This window comes from Schistocerca cancellata, chromosome 7 (genome assembly GCF_023864275.1).
Source record: "Schistocerca cancellata isolate TAMUIC-IGC-003103 chromosome 7, iqSchCanc2.1, whole genome shotgun sequence".
Classification (NCBI taxonomy): Eukaryota; Metazoa; Arthropoda; class Insecta; order Orthoptera; family Acrididae; genus Schistocerca; species Schistocerca cancellata.
The window spans coordinates 280872153-280889837 of NC_064632.1; the positions used below are offsets into that span (position 1 = coordinate 280872153).

General features: G+C 37.8%; 1 protein-coding gene across 1 annotated transcript in view; it reads right to left on the reverse strand.

The window, feature by feature from the left end:
- The window catches only part of LOC126092025 (transforming growth factor beta regulator 1-like), a 69408-nt gene that overhangs the window by 37205 nt on the left and 14518 nt on the right, over positions 1-17685 (reverse strand). Inside the window, exons 3-4 of the mRNA XM_049907419.1 lie at positions 4559-4684; positions 4329-4471 (exon numbers count right to left, since the gene is read on the reverse strand). Of these exons, the coding sequence (XP_049763376.1) occupies positions 4329-4471; positions 4559-4684 (269 nt within the window). The remainder of the gene's footprint in view (positions 1-4328; positions 4472-4558; positions 4685-17685) is intronic.

Below are 17685 nucleotides of genomic sequence, written 5' to 3' on the forward strand. Positions count from 1 at the left end.
CCGTTCGCAGTACCACAACAGCAAGGCCGTTTTGGTTATTGTTACAAGGCCAGATCAGTCAATCATCCAGACTGTTGCCCCTGCAACTACTGAAAAGGCTGCTGCCCCTCTTCAGGAACCACACGTTTGTCTGGCCTCTCAACAGATACCCCTCCGTTGTGGTTGTACCTACGGTACGGCTATCTGTATCGCTGAGGCACGCAAGCCTCCCCACCAACGGCAAGGTCCATGGTTCATGGTTCAGAAAGCATAAAGTGATTTTAATCTTTGGTAATTACGTATGTATAACAGCTTTTTTTTAGATGCTTCTTTTTTAGAGGCAATTTTGGAGGAATAAGACATTATTTTACTGATATATGGATGCAGTTATGTTTTGAAACTTGTAATTTTTCAAACTTCATGTAAGCTTGTCCAATACCATTGTACAGAATGGTCCACGGATACAAATACATAGAGCAAATAAATATTCTGCTGACAGTAATACAAGTAGCAGATGCAATGGATAAAGACCATCCTTTATGGGATATCTGGGAGTACACATACAAAGAGTGGCCACTAGGTTTCCTACTAAGACAGCAAGAGGCCAAAAGCCTGTTCTCAGTCCACCACCAGCATAAAGTGTGCCAAAGACTATACTTCTGTTACCAGTGACCCTGAAGTTGACTAGATGATTATCCCTGATGCTCTTAAGTCAGAGTGTTAGAACTCCTCCTTCAGTGACATCAAAGCGTGTCCAGAGCCAAACAGCTTGCATGCCAGTATGTATACTAGCACCGTATACCTATTGACATCACCAAGATAGTTGTGAGCTGCCAGGTGAGCACTACATCCGAACCAGCATCAAATCAGCAGTTCATTGCCACCATCATAGTGTCCCTAGGGCTGACTCAATGCAGATTTTACTGGACCATTTCAACAAAGTAAGTGGGTGGCAGTAACAGATGTCTATTCACATCTATCAGGGACAAATGCCCACACCTCAGGAGAAGCCGCCACTAGGTGTTAGCTCATTTATTTGCAATGAGCTACAATTCTGATCTCAAACCATTTTTAACTTATGTGCCCTCAATGGCATACAGCATCATCTATCTGCTCGATCTACTCCCTTTCAATGGTCCAGCAGAACATCTGTTACAGATACATATGGTACAGGTTAAGAATAGGGGGACACCACAGGCCATGTTATTAAGAATGTATCATACTACACCCATCAATGCAAAACCTCTCTGGCTCCCTGGCACCATCATCAATTTTTAGAGTAAATCAATGGCCACTGAAAAAACAGAGGTGAGAATGGTTTGGAAATACATCAACCACATGTGCTACTGAAGGGTTTTGATGCCTGATGAGTCAATGTGCCACTGCCAGCAACAAGACAATGACAATGACCAGCAGCAGCAGCAGCAGCAGCAGCAACACCACCACCACCACCAACAGCTACAGAGCTAGACTTAAATGCCAAGCCATCAGCTCCAGAACCACGGAAGTTTTTATGTGCCCGGACATGGAAATGGCTCGATAGAAGAGACCGTGGACATCATCGGTTAAGGTGCTCTGCCATAAGGAGCAGTAACTACGCACATGTGACTGCCAGATGTGCAAGGCAGCTGTGAGGAGAATTACAAAAACAGCAATATAATCAACCATAAATGGAAATCAGTTCTCTTTGGATAGCCATTTCAAGCAGGTCATCGCCAGCTACACTACGTCACTGTCTTTCCACCCAACGGCTGCCAGCCTCCGAGTGCGACATTGCTCCACTGCACTAGATTCGGCTGAATTTCCACCCAGATGTACTGTCACGGGATGTTGACCCTGTAAGTTATACTTAACTATGGGTGGTAGACTCAGAAACATTTCCCCTGCATATCTGTGGCCTGTGTCTTGTAATGTTTGTTTTAGAAGCTTGCTGATTTGATGTGATTTATGAGATTATTTTTTTCTGTCCATAATAAGATCGCAAATCGGTCTCTCTACTGTAAGGTGTTTATATGCATCCCTTGTTCAGTTTCTTTTCTAGGTATTAAAAGTGTAAGACCATCATCCTTATCTTTCCAAAGGAAACTATTTTTTTGAGTTACAAATGTATCATTAATCCATACTAAGATCATACTGCATTATATTGTAAATTCAGTTCCACAATTAGTTTATTACTTTCTTACATTTCCCAACTGCTACATCCTCGAATAAGGCCAAACTTCGAATGCAATGCCCTCATATGACACCAGCTATTTTACTTCTAATCAGCCTAAACTGTGACCTTTCAAATGATGGTTTGTATTTTAGGGGTAGTGGGAGTGGTATAAAAAGTCAAAATTTCATGAAAATTTTCCAACAACTGTTACATTTTGTCAACAATCCTGCAGTATCTTTACAAACATTTGATTTCGAGCTCTTACTATGGTTCAGCTCTTTATCACTGATCTGTTTTGTGCATGTGCCATGTTCCAAATAGCTGCCATATTTTTGTGTCAACTACTTTTTGAAATTGCACTGCAAAAACACATTTCTCACAAAATTAGCCAAGATAAGTACAGAAATATATTACATTTCTGAAATGTAACTGAACTTACTTAACAAAAGGCATTAACTGTTAGTGTTAATATAAACAGACAGCATCATTCCAATTGTAAATACATATCAGATCACATCAATGATGAGATTGTCATCTCTTCAAGAATAACCATTCAGATATTTGTTGTTTCATATTACAGTTGCTGGTCACTCACATATGTTCCTCCATCATTTAACCAACAAGAAATCACACGTTCAACTTTGAACCTCAACCAACATGCAGCTAAACACACATGTCTAATACACTTCCTCTGTTTTGCACAAAATAATCTCTACGCTCTAAGCTGAAGAAGTATGGAACTCTAATCATACAGGAACCATGTGATAGATTTTTTTCCATCATTTCAAATATCCCTTAACTCTAGCGAGTTAACTTTTTGAACTTATCGCTTGTAATCTAAGGAGAGAGATCATTCTGATCTCGCTCTTAAACCTGGGAATGATTTGTGCACCTCCAAATAGTTGTCATGCTGTTTCTCTGGTACACTGCATACAGAAAACATTTGACTGGATGGAGAAATGCTGTTTGGTGTAGGTTGATAAAACCAGAAAAAACATCAGATGGTTCCAATGGGGATTCAGAAGATTGTGGTTAAATCATTTTAACCTGATTCAGCTGGAAGCAGCAACCCAGATGTAATGTTAACTGAATCTTCCATCGGTTCTTGGTAGAACAACATTATAATCAATAAAAAGCACCAGTTTGCTTTTGTTCTACATTTTTACTTTTATTGTGTTAACCAATTTTTGGTTTACAAGGCCATCTTCAAACATTTAATGTCTGAAGATGGCCTTTTAACCCAAAAACCAGATAAAACAAAAAAAGTAATACTGTAGAACAAAAGCAAACTGGTGCTTTTCATTTATTAAGATGTAATGTTCCTACAAAAGCAACACTTTAGCTGCCTTTTTCCTTATTGCAAAAAGCTTGTAATATAAGGTAGCTAAATTAAAACTGGACTGAAATGTGATTTGGCATTTCATGACAGCGTACTGTAACAATTAGAATGGTCAGTGGTGACCACCTCCGGAATCTTCTGTTAAGAGCAGTTCTCCTCCTGTTGATTAACTGAAACACACAATTCATGTCAGCTTTGCAAATATTTCCTGAGCCAGGTTTACTTTGGCCACTCTTCACAGCAGGTATTCAGCACTTTTACTGCAACTACTCACAGACCCCTCCCCCTATTACAGGGTGGGGAACCCTTAAAAGCAGTTTGTATCACATTCATGAGCCCTGAAGCTGAGTCAAGAATTCAGTTCTCTGAGGCATAATGTTCCACCATCGCTTATCCTGCTCACTGAAATATGTCTACAATTTGTTATAATAAATGGCTAGCAGTGCTGCCCAATTATCAGATTGGGAACCTTGGGTTTACCAAACCTATAGTGAGTCCAGGCTGAGAAGAGTAACCTGAGAAGCTTACCAATTACAGCAACCCTGGGACCACACATAAATTTGTAATATGCAACAACTTGGATCAAGATTACATCTTGCCCCGTTTCCTCTATAATTACTGACAACTATTGTTTCTCATATCTGTTCAAGCTGTTCCTACTTCACCTATTACCATGCAGATAATCCTCTCCTAGTTCTCATAATAACGAGCTGTAGTTTGACTTCCACATCAGAATTTAAAGTATATAATATGTAAACTAATATTCATGTACATGATACATTAGCTTGATTCTATGCCAAAAGAATCCAAACACTAATAAATCTAAAGAATAATTGAAATTGACAAGTTATTTACCTCACCCAAACTATGCACTGTGAGTCCTCCGAGAACTATTGGAAACACTGGTCTTCCTGTCATATCTAATGGAATAGGTTGTACAATCTTTTTTGTTTTGTTCAAACTTGACTTCTTTTGCTTCAGACTGCCCTTCCAGCTCTCTGCAGTAATAAAGAAATAACTTTTAAATTAATTACATTAAACCAGCACAGGTTATGAATTATGATGTGATCAGCTGAATTCATTACCAATAATTTCTATGGATTTCTTCTTTCCTGAGATTTTTTTCCCAGAGGTGTTTGTTTCTAGAGCAGGAGAAGGTGAATTCACACCTGAAGTCTGAGTTTTTGGAGCTTGTATTTGACTGTCAGCTTCTGAAATAAGAAGAGCAATTTAAACTTCGAATGCTCAGTCCTTTGCAGTTGATATTCTAATTGTAATAACATAAAAATAATTTTAATGGCTTATAAACTCCACACTCCTAACAACAAAGAGGAAAAAAGAGCCACTGATATTGTTTTCTCAACTAATTCTGTACACCATGAGGAAGATAGATGGGCACACAAATGTGAAGTGCAAACATCAAAAGATACGATGATCACATTATTCACATCTGTGTCACAAGTAGTTCCAGTTCACCGTTTCTCAATCCCTTCACTGAAATTCCATATTTGTGCTGAGATGAAGAACAAGGTAAAAATATTTGACAACATGGCAACTTCTACTTCGGGAAACATGGGTCTTCAAATTCGGCACGTATGTGCATATTATTTCAAGCAAATGTATGCATTTTGCCAAATAATACCTCATTTATGGCTCTTGTGAATCTGATGCTCATTGTTTATTACATGATACTAATTCCTCTACAATCTGTAGTTCTGTAGCCCTCGCATCTGTTAACCTTCAAAAACAGACTGTAACCAAATGCAGTTTTTTACAGATAAATGGCCTTGTGTGTGGTAGAACACACATCTCCAAATTTTACAATAATTTTTATTCAGTTTTAGCTGCTCGAGCAGGGGTACTTTCCTTGTTAGCTGGATTTCTTGAGAATACATCACTAGTCAGCTATTTAAGATGCTTTATAAATTACACCCTTTTTCATTACATTACATTACATTAACATCACATTGGGCCTATTGCTCGGATCCTGTGGAGATGGATCTCTGGAATATGGAGAGAAGTCAAAGCTGTAATTTTATTTAACTGCAATACAACTAAATGACTTAAAATTACAAAGTGCTAGTCTGTTACAGAGGTAATGTTCATTACAAAGTAATTTAAAACATCAATTTTCAGAGTTCCTGTGAAGATACAATTTAGTGGAATAAGATTAACCCAAACATAGTTTTACACTCCATCATATTATTTACACAACATTTAATATGCTCTGACAGTTTCAATATAGATATTTTCACATTCCACAGATCACAAATGTAGCTTCTCACTACAATGGGAAATGGGTCAGTTTTATAGTTATAATACTTTCTCAGCAAAACAATACTGCAAAATGCTGACAATTTAAATGGTTGTATTCTATGCCTAAATATATGCTCTACAAACCACTCAGAAGTGCATGGCAGAGGGTACTCACCATTGTACCACATGTCGTAGTTTCTTCACATTCTAATCATCTATAGAGGAAGTATGATCACTCGAATACCTCTCTGCATGCTTTACTTATCCTAACTCTGCCTTTGCAGTCCCTGCGGGGGAGTAGATAGGGGACTGACAGATATTTCTAAATTCTTCACATATGGATTCTTGAAACAGTATAAGTATACTTTTGTGGGATAACTGGTGTCTCATCTTTGAGACTTTACCAATTCAGATTCCGTGACTCTTTTGTGAGTGAAAAAAAAAAAAAAAAAACTCCCTTCTTTGTAGATATACAGTGTGTCCCTTTAGTCCTATCTGATACAAGTCCCACACACTCAAGCAGCATTCTAGGGTGGGACACACGAGTGATCTGTAAGTAGTCTCCTCTGTAGAGTGACTGGATGTTTAGAGTATCCTGTCAAAGAACTGGTCTGTCACCTGTGTTACTTACAATTGAGCCTATGTGACTGTTCCATTTTGTATCCCTAAGTAACTGTTATACATTTGTATGATTTGACTGATTCCAGGTGTGACTCACCAGACGTATAGTGACATAAGTGGATAAGTTTAACGTAGGCATATGTCCAAGGGAATTTGTCAGCCCATCAAATAGCAGGACCAACATGTCAATGAGTGGGGGAGATGGGGGAATAATAGATACACCTCACCCATAAAATTAATGACTTACAATTGCAGAACCCAATGGGTTCTGACTATATGTGAAGGAGCCAAGACTCTGGTATAGAACTTTTAAGTGTTACAGGGTTTAGGTTAGCATCTCACTTTTGTAGATCAGAAATGGAGAAAGGAGGAGTTGCCACATTCATCAGAAACTGTCATAAATTTAAGAACATAGACATTCATAAATTTTGCCTAGAACAGCATATGGAAGCATGTGCAACAGAATTAGATTTTCACAAAAAATCTTTCATAATATTAAGTGTATATCGAGCACCTGCAGGTAACTTTAATCTGTTTGTAAACCACCTTGAAGCTGTACTGGCCCATTTAACAACCAAAAACAAAGAAATAGTGGTTGCTGGTGATTTCAATGTAGATTTCCTTAAAGACTCTCCCAATAAGAACTTATTTGAGTTAGTAACACTATCATTCAACTTAATTCCCACAGTAAAGTTCCCCACTAGGATAGCCACTTGCTCACAAACAGCCATTGACAATATCTTTATAGAAAAGTCCAATGAACAAAATTATATTACAAAACCAATAGTCAATGGCCTCTCAGACCATGACATGCAGTTCCTTCTGTTAAATGTTAATACTGAACAGGATATAAAATCTGTTAAATCTGAGCTCAAGAGGGTAATCAGTAAGCCAAAAATTGATTATTTTAGGACACTCCTCAGAGACATTCACTGGACTGATGTTTACAATGCTCATGGCATGAATGAAAAATATAACATTTTTGCTAATAAAGTGCTTACCTTATTTGAACACTGCTTTCCCCCAAAACTTACCAAGGTTAGAGCAAAGTCTACAAGGAAGCCATGGATTACTCGAGGAATAGGGGTATCATGTAAAACAAAAAGAAAACTGTATCTGTCAATCCGAAACATTTCCCATGTTGATGCTATAGCACATTATAAGAAATACTGCAAAATATTAAAGACTGTAATACGGATGTCAAAGCAAATATATTACAAGGAAAAGATAGTCATATCAGATAACAAAATAAAGACAATATGGGATATAGTGAAGGAGGAGACCGGTAGAACCAGACATGAAGAGGAACAAATAGCATTAAGAGTAAATGATACATTGGTGACAGATGTGTATAGTGTTGCAGAACTTTTTAACAAACATTTTATAACTGTTACTGAAAAGATGGGGTTGTCAGGTTCGGTAGATGCTGCTATGGATTACCTTAGACCAGACATTTCAAGTAACTTCCATAATATGAATTTGACCCTCACTACCCGAACAGAAATAATGTCCATCATAAAATCTTTAAAATCAAAAACATCTAGTGGGTATGATGAAATATCAACAAAGTTAATTAAAGAATGTGATTCTGAGCTAAGTAACATATTAAGCTATCTGTGTAACCAGTTGTTTATCAGTGGAATATTTCCTGAATGGCTGAAATATGCTGAAGTTAAGCCATTGTTTAAGAAGGGAGATAAAGAAATAGCATCAAATTTCCGTCCAATTTCACTGTTGCCAGCATTCTCAAAAATTTTCGAAAAAGTAATGTACAGTCATCTTTATAACCATCTTATCTCAAATAACATACTGTCAAAGTCACAGTTTGGATTTCTAAAAGGTTCTGATATTGAGAAGGCTGTCTTCACTTACAGTGAAAATGTGCTTAATTCATTAGACAAAAAATTGCAGGCAACTGGTATATTTTGTGATCTGTCAAAGGCATTTGACTGTGTAAATCACAATATCCTTTTAAGTAAACTAGAATATTATAGTGTAACAGGAAATGCTGCAAAATGGTTCAAATCTTATATCTCTGGCAGGAAACAAAGGGTGTTATTAGGAAAGAGACATGTATCATGCTATCAGGCATCATCCAACTGGGAACTAATTACATGTGGGGTCCCACAAGGTTCCATTTTGGGGCCCTTACTTTTCCTTGTGTATATCAATGACCTTTCATCAGTAACATTACCTGATGCCAAGTTTGTTTTGTTTGCCGATGATACAAACATTGCAATAAATAGCAAATCAAGTGTAGTCTTAGAAAGATCAGCCAATAAAATATTTGTGGACATTAATCACTGGTTCCTAGCCAATTCTTTGTCACTAAACTTTGAAAAAACACACTACATGCAGTTCAGAACTTGTAAGGGGTGTCCCAAGAGTATATGTCTAACATACGATGAAAAGAAGATAGAAGAAGTGGACAGTGTTAAATTCTTGGGATTACAGCTTGATAATAAATTCAACTGGGAGGAGCACACCACAGAACTGCTGAAGCGTCTTAACAAATCTCTGTTTGCAATGCGAATTTTGTCAGACATAGGGGATATAAAAATGAAAAAGCTGGCATACTATGCTTACTTTCATTCCATAATGTCATATGGGATTATTTTTTGGGGTAATTCATCAAGCCAAGCTAAAGTTTTCCGGGCACAAAAACGTGCAGTAAGAATTATATGTGGTGTGAACTCAAGAACATCCTGCAGAAGCCTGTTTAGGGAACTAGGGATACTAACTACAGCTTCCCAATATATTTATTCCTTAATGAAATTTGTCATTAAAAATATATCACTTTTTCAAACCAACAGCTCAATTCATGGAATCAATACTAAAAATAAGAATAATCTTCACAAGGATTTAAAGTCACTTAGTCTTGTACAAAAAGGTGTGCATTATTCAGGAACACACATTTTCAATAACTTGCCAGCAGCCATAAAAAGCTTAACAACCAATGAAATTCAGTTTAAGAGAAGCCTAAAGGATTTATTGGTGGCAAACTCCTTCTACTCCATTGATGAATTTCTTAGTAAAACCAACTGATTTGTTGGTACAACATAACTTCTGCACAATTTCAGTGCAGTAATGTGTTCACTGAAAATTTGTGTGTCTGTGTGTGTGTGTGTGTCTGTGTGTGTGTGTGTAAGTATAATCTAACTTCTGCACCATTTCAGTGCAGTAATGTGTTCATTGTAAATAAGTATTACAGTAGTTGTATTACATGTTTATTACCTTATAAATAAATAAAAAACTTTTTTATTTTAAATTCAGTGCATTAGCATTTGTAAAATGACTCTTAGTGTTCATTAAAAAATGACGATCATTCCACTTGGGACCTGTGGAATGGTACATTATCTTATTTGTTTTAGTTGTAAATATTTGTCATGTATTGTGTTTTTCTGACATGTTCCACATCCTGGAGGACCTCCTCACTACGGATCAATTGGAATGAAAGTAAATCTAATCTAATCTAATCTAATTAGAACACGGAAGACTCCTATGCTTGGATGTGTGAGACATGTATATACTGTACGGAAGGTAAGGGTTTAACAACCTGCTCATGAGGATATCATTAGAGGCACAACAGAGCTCAGATTAGGTAAGGAAATGAATGTGTCTTTTTAAAGTAACCATACCTTAAGCAAAATTGTGGTAAACCCAAATCCAGGTGGGCAAATGAGGTTTTGAACCATCATCCTCCCAAGTGTGAGACCAACGTCTTATGTCTGAGGCATGCTACTCTGCAAAGCTGAAGGAGTCTGACACCGCTGTATGAAAGAGTTACAAATTTCAGAGGACTGATGATCTCAAACAGGAGAATGCTAAAGGTAGTGCAGCCATATTAATCAACAATGAACACCACTGTTTCCATCTCCTTCTCAACAACAGAATGTAAGAAGTAACTGCAATAGTACATCTGCCATAAATGAGGAGAAAAATATCCACATACAGTGCGGACTCTGTAATATGGCAGTCAGTCTTGAATGTAAACAGATGGGCACTCGGACATACAAGGAGAGAGGAACAGTGTGACGGGAGGAGCCCTGGCGGCACCTCACAGGCCTGGCATACAATGTCCTTGTACAGTGCTTCTGCAAAAGCAGTACTGACTCTTAGGCAGAGAGACCACCATGACTTCTGGTGTCACAAGAGTCACATTTTAAAATAAGAAAAGAAAATGATAAGCAACGTTCATCTCGATACAAAGTGGAGTAAGCAAAGCATTTAGTAATGGTTATGGCAAATTTGCTTACTGAGGTTAGTAGTGTCATAAACGAGATAGTTCGGGCCCAAGCTCTACCAGTACCTCATGTGACCACAGTTCAAAACACCCTCAACACAAAAACTGCCACGTTAAAGTGACTGCATTATACCTGCCTCCTTACACATCTGTAGATAACATTTGTCATCAGACAGCTATCTTATCAACAGCTCCTTTAGGGAAACAGCATTGCACACAACAAGATGGGACTCGGTTACAACCTGCACTCGGATAGAGCAGTTGGGAGTCTCATTAAGGCAGAAACTTTATTTTTTCTGTACACAGGACAGAGCACACGCTTTCCACTGCTGCATGGTTATTTCCCACAATCGATCCCCCAATATGTTCTCCTCATCCTCTCAGACACTGCTACACTGTTCGGCGAGATATGGTCAGCGACTTGCAGTCCCTATCTGGAAACATGTGAAAGACAGGCAGTGCCTAAAAGAGAGCTACCAAAATGGTGCTCTGGAAGTCTGATATCACGCTGTACAGAGAAATGACTGAGCTTGAGCATCCACAACTTGGTGGGTGACTTTACGTTTGTCATCTGCCTTGTCACTTACGCAATCATTCTAAGGACTTTCTGCTGGGAGTGAAGTACTTCTATGCAAGCTGGGACAGGGTACAAAAGTGGCTCTGGAAAGGTTCAAATGATGACAGATTCCCTACAAACTTGCAGCTTTTTGGGTATCGATGACCAAATACTGCTGAGCTATGAATAAGAGTAAGAAGATTTTGTGGTATGAATTTCTGAACAACATTATTTGCTCTGCAAAGTAAAAAATATAAGACAAAAATTTTTAAGAGGATTTCTAAGATATGTGGAAGGTGCCTGTGGAAGTGCACAGTGAAACTGAAATCTCCAAACCAAACCTGAAGACATACTCCAAACAATGGCTGAAAATTTCTCAGGAAGTGACTACTGCTACCAGCCAGTACTCTGTTGTCTGCCATAACAGAAATTCGCTGAGAGGGGCAGGTGGAATTACAATGCCTCTCCTCCACAAAGAGCAGAAATTGGCATTATATGCAGCTAGTGGCAGAAAACTAGGACATGAAACATGCATCAGATGTTTCAAAACTTCCCATCAGATTAAAACTGTTTTGGACTAGGAATGCAACACAAAATATTACCACCTGAGCAAATTATCTGTATTTTAAACTAAGTCTTCAGATTTCTATGTTGTGTGTGTCCCTAAGGGATATTTTCTTTCCTCTTGACAAGAATATGTACTGAAACATCATTTAGTAGCTGTGTTGTTACTATTGTGTCAAATTTGAAGCCATGAAGTTGCACTAAGTTACTTGATACAGTATTTTGCAAAAGCTGTTCTTCAGAAGAGACATTCAATAAATTAGTCTACCAACATTTCTTCTCATTTCACATTTTAGGAATGTCAAGAATGGCAACACAAGATAGCTACTTTTCCACTTCCTGGGCAGAGCTGTACAGCGAGTTAATGCAGAGCTGGAAATGGTGCCAGTGAGCGCGGATGGGTGCATACTGAGTATTGAGAGATGGAGTTTCACTAGAAGTTGTCTGCAGTTTGATAGGACTGGGAAGATATGGTTGGCGGAGCCAATAAGTAAGAGTAAAGTGGATAGGGATGAAGCCACACATGGTAATTGGTAGGAGAACTAAGCCTGTTTTAGATTAGATTACGAAAACAGGTTCCCCTGGGCAAAAAGTGTCATAAGCAGTTTAGAGAGTTATGCAACAGATACACACGAGATAGAAAGCATCACACTGGAGGATGCATTCACCAGTAACATGAAAGAAAAAGAAATTGTAAGGATGAATACCACAGTAATGTATACAGAATTATCAATCCTTCATCAAAATATGCAGTATATTAAAAATAAGGTACAGCAACTTGAAGTACGGTCTTTGAACAGCATGGTGGTATGCATTATAGAGCAATGGCATAGAGCCATTGAAATACAGCACATCATGTACAGGGTGGTTATAATTAATCTCTCACAACTAAAGAGGGCCCCATCAAAAACGAGTGACTGTAGGACCCAATGAAACTTTTTGGAAACGTTTGTAAGGAAGTGCAGAAGAGAAGTAACGAATAAAGCATTTAAAGACACACATTTTAATTTCTACATGAGAAGGTAACATTTGTTAATCGTGTAGCATGTTTACATTACAAGTTATAAACATGCTCAATGAGACGATCACCAGCATCCACTACAGCCTGGAACCGCACTAGAGATACAATTTCACAACTGTCCACAGCACTTTTCCAATGGTGGACCGTAGGCTGTTCAGCTGTTGTGAAACAGATTGTGCATTCTCAGCCACGGTAACAGTAACTTCTTCAAAAATCAGTGGCACAATTGACTGCCGGCCTCTCCCAGGAGTATTTCCCAAATTGTCAGTCAATTCAAACTTCCAAATCATGTTCTTCAACCCCGATATGGAAAGAGGACCCCTCCGTATTCCTTTAATGTGTCAATACCCATGAACAGCAGCAGCGCTATTATTGTTGTTTTGATAAAACAGTTTTACGAGATCCCTTGCTCACCCCATCCAGGCCCATTTTGACTGCCTGCAACTGTAATGCATGCTGACGCTTATGTTTCAACCCTACAGCACCATACCAGTACCACCACCTACCAGCATTTTATTACACAAACACTACTAATAACATAAAACCTACATGCACAGTACGATCATCATTCCTATTAAGTCAGATACACATACTAGTTTTCCATCAGTTCTGGCTCAAGTAGTGGAAGTTTAATTATAACATTCCTGTATTTCCTCATCCTATGAACGGGCAAGCTGCAACTTCAGAACTATCATAAAGGTAAAATTTATTTATATGAGAAATGTGGCACATTTTAAAGATAGGCAAGATCTGATGACAGCTAGTATCAATAAACGCTTAGAAATGTCAGCTGTTGAACTGAACAAAGCCTGACATTCACAAAAAGCTATTATTCTGTGTGTGAACTGCTCACCTGAAGGCAATGTAGACACATTTCTTAACAAATTAACTGGAGTCATGAACAGAGTTGCAGCTCTAAAACTAAGACAATCTTTCGTGGAAATGTGTCCTTGAACAGAAGGGTTAAGTAATTTTGAATAATTTTGTCATGGCACAAATGACAAACATTGCCATGAGAGTAGTCAAATATTCAGCATTAAGTTTTGGCCATGTACTCACAGATAGCAGCAAGGAAAAGTGTATGTAATATTTTGGTGTCTTAGATTATAACTGACAAATAATAAATCTAAAGGCAGGCACGAAACTGCAGGTTTTTAAAACAATCCTCTCTAAACCTAAAATACACATTTTGTCAAGAGTACTGGCAAACCAACTAGAGGTGAAGCATAAACATAAAATAATGTAAATGTATAAGTCTCTGAATTCTTCACGCTTTTCAAACTAATTTTTGAGGCGGCATAAATGTGGCCACTTCAGAAGCAGCAGCTAAGGAAAATAAGTAGATAACTGTAGATTTTAGAATGTCCTCTAAGGCTCTTTAAATATTTCAGCTTGTTACAAAACAAAAAGTTGTGCTAAATCCGAGTTCTTAAATTATAATAACAGTTACAAAGTTGCTGCAAAAATGGATAATATAATGAGAAAAGAAATATATAGTGCATAAAATAAAAGTATCGAACAGTAATATGGGACATCATGATGTAAGAAATCACAAAAGTCAGATACAAGTGTACAACACGTACAATAACACGCAAATCAATGATGGAAGAAGAGTAACAGAAAATCCACATGAACTAGCAAATTTTGTAAATATATTTAAAAGAGGTTATTTCAGTGGGTACAAATGCAATGCCAGTCTCTGTTCTGAAGGCATGCATGGACAGCATACAAGCTTCTGAAGGCATGCATGGACAGCATACAAGCTTCTGAAGGCACACATGGACAGCATACAAGCTCCGTTAACACACAGATCATGCACAAGTTGTTCTCCTACTAAAAGAAAAGTAATACAGAAAAATACTGAAAACCACACGGCAAATTCTTTGTTACCATTCTTAAAAATTATAAAATCAATCGTGAAAGGCAGACTAATGAATTATCTAAATAAAAACACAGTAAAGTTTGGTTCACAGGTAGCAGAAGTACAACACGGGCCATAACAGAGTTTACAAAAGTGTTACTGGATGTTCTTGGTGTGAATGACAGTGTAACAGGCATATTTTAGACCTGTCCAAGGCATCTGACAGTGCTGACCTTAAAATATTGCTTAACTATACGAGAAGTAGGTAATGAATGGTTCCAGTCATATTTGGAAAACAGGGTGCACAAAAGGTAGAGACAGCCCACACTTCTTATAATGATAACCAATTGTCAAACTGAAAAGTTTAAATTAAGCCTCCCTCAGGGGAATGTATTAGGACCAATTCTGTTTTCTGTTCTCAATGACTTTCAGAAAAATTAAGACTTTGAGAGGGAAAAAACTGAAATTCTAAACATAAATTATAAATTTACACATTGTTGAGCCCATGGGTCTAGTGGTTAAGCGCATGCTACGAAACCAAAAAGTTGTCGCACTGAATCCCGTATGGACCATGGAATATTTCAATCTGCTTTTAACCTAGGTTTCACTTCCCAATGTTTTCTAGATCTGCCAGGAACTGACATGTTGGCTGAGATTCCACATTACACTGTAGGATTACTTGATAGGTTAGGCGAACACAAGTCACCGAAGTGACATCCAACTGAAAGACTTGCACCAGACCACTATGCCGCATGGAATTATAATTAATAATAATAATTATTATTATTATGGAAAGAAAAGTGTTTCTGAAGAAGAGAAATTTGTTAACATCGAGTATAGATTTAAGTGTCAGGAAGTCGTTTCTGAAAGTATTTGTATAGAGTGTAGCCATGTATGGAAGTGAAACATGGACAATAAATAGTTTGGACAAGAAGAGAATAGAAGCTTTAGAAATGTGGTGCTACAGAAGAATGTTGAAGATTAGGTGGGTAGATCACGTAACTAATGAGGAGGTATTGAATAGAATTGGGGAGAAGAGAAGTTTGTGGCACAACTTGACTAGAAGAAATCGGTTGGTAGGACATGTCCTGAGGCATCAAGGGATCACAAATTTAGCATTGGAGGGCAGCATGGAGGGTAAAAATCGTAGAGGGAGACCAAGAGATGAATACACTAAGCAGATTCAGAAGGATGTAGGTTGCAGTAGGTACTGGGAGATGAAGGAGCTTGCACAGGATAGATTAGCATGGATAGCTGCATCAAACCAGTCCCAGGACTGAAGACCACAACAACAACAACAATTATTATTATTATCATTATTATTGTTGTTGTTGTTGTTGTTTACAGACTGTGTAGCAAACACAAACTTTTTAGGAGTGAATATTGATTATTTACTGACACGGAATGAACATATGGAGATACTGGCAAGGAGAACATCACCAGCATGTTACATGCTTTGGGTACCACATTAGTATGCAACATGTTTTGATGACATGCTATACCTATGAACACTTGATTCTTAGGATTATGATACTTTTCTGAGGATCAAATGTGCGAAACATGGACACAATTTTCAAACTGCAGGAAAGGCTATAAGGATAATAATTAAAAGTAGTAGTCACATTCACTGAAACTTTTTTTTTTAATTATGGGTACCACTACTGTACCAAGTGAGTTCATCTGCTAACATTAGGAAAAACATTAGCAAGTGCATTACAAATACTCTATACACGATTGTGGAGCAAGAGCAAGACTGGAATTGCATTTAACACAGAAAAACAAAAGAAAAGTTCTAAATAGCATTTTCTATTAGAAATTGCAATTGTGTAATAATTTGTGCAAGAGGATGAAACAGATGACTGAAAAACATTTCTTTACATAGGCTGCCAAAGCAAACCTCTTCAATAACGCATACACTATCATTAAGGACCGCTTAGAGAACTCAAGAGGACTGGTTGTGGTAGTTAAAACAGGTGACAATCTCACATTATAAATACACTACAAATGTGATGGCTTTAAGAGGAAATCATCTCCCAAGATTGGTAGTGCATAATGCCTTACCATTCTCCTGCATTCAGCATCTCATTCATTTTGACAGGACGTTGACTCAGTTTTTCAGACATACAAAAGGGCAGACATGAATATGTCACAAAGGAATGGCAAGAATTAAGATTTTCACTCTGTAGCAGACTATGCGCTGATATGAAACTTCCTGGCAGATTAAAATTGCATGCCATGCCAAAACTCAGACTCAGGACCTCTGCCTTTTGTGGGAAAGTGCTCTACCAACTGAGCTACCCAAGCATGACTCATGACTTATCCCAACACCTTTACTTCCACCGGTAGTTTGTCTACAATCTTCCAAGCTTCACAGAAGTTCTCCTACAAAACTTATGGGACTAGCACTCCTGAAGGAAAGGATATTGCAGAGACATGGCTTAGCCACAGCCTTGGGGATGTTTCTAGAATCAAATTTTCACTCTGCAAAGGAGTGTGTACTGATATGAAACTTCCAGGCAGATTAAAACTGTGTGCCGCACCAAGACTCAAAACTCGGGACCTCTGCCTTTCACGGGCAAGTGCTCTACCAACTGTGCTCCTGAGTTAGAGTCTCAATCTGGCACACAGTTTTAATCTTCCAGGAAGTTTCAAGGAATGGCAACATGGTCATTACCTCAAATCATCTGCTGGTGAGTGCAGGGTATGTAGTGATAAGTGTTGACAGACTACGTACTTACTTTTCATGTTTTTACACAACACTGTTTCACTTACGTACTAATATGAGAAAATTGTATGTTATATTTAACCAGATGAGGTAGTACATTTGTTAAAGACACTGGCCTCAGACTCAGGATGGTGGCTTGTGCTGTCATTTAGATTTATGTTTGGGATGGTGTGGTTTAAGATTGAATTAAAGGGGGTAGACACAGTTATCTGAGCTCAAAAAATGCAATTTTCAAAAATTGTTCCTAACACTTCTTCTTTCCTTTAGTATTACAGATATGAACATTTTAACACAAATTCTTTATTGGTTGCACAGTTATAGAGAAATAAATATGTTGATGAACATTCCACACCAACTTCTTCACT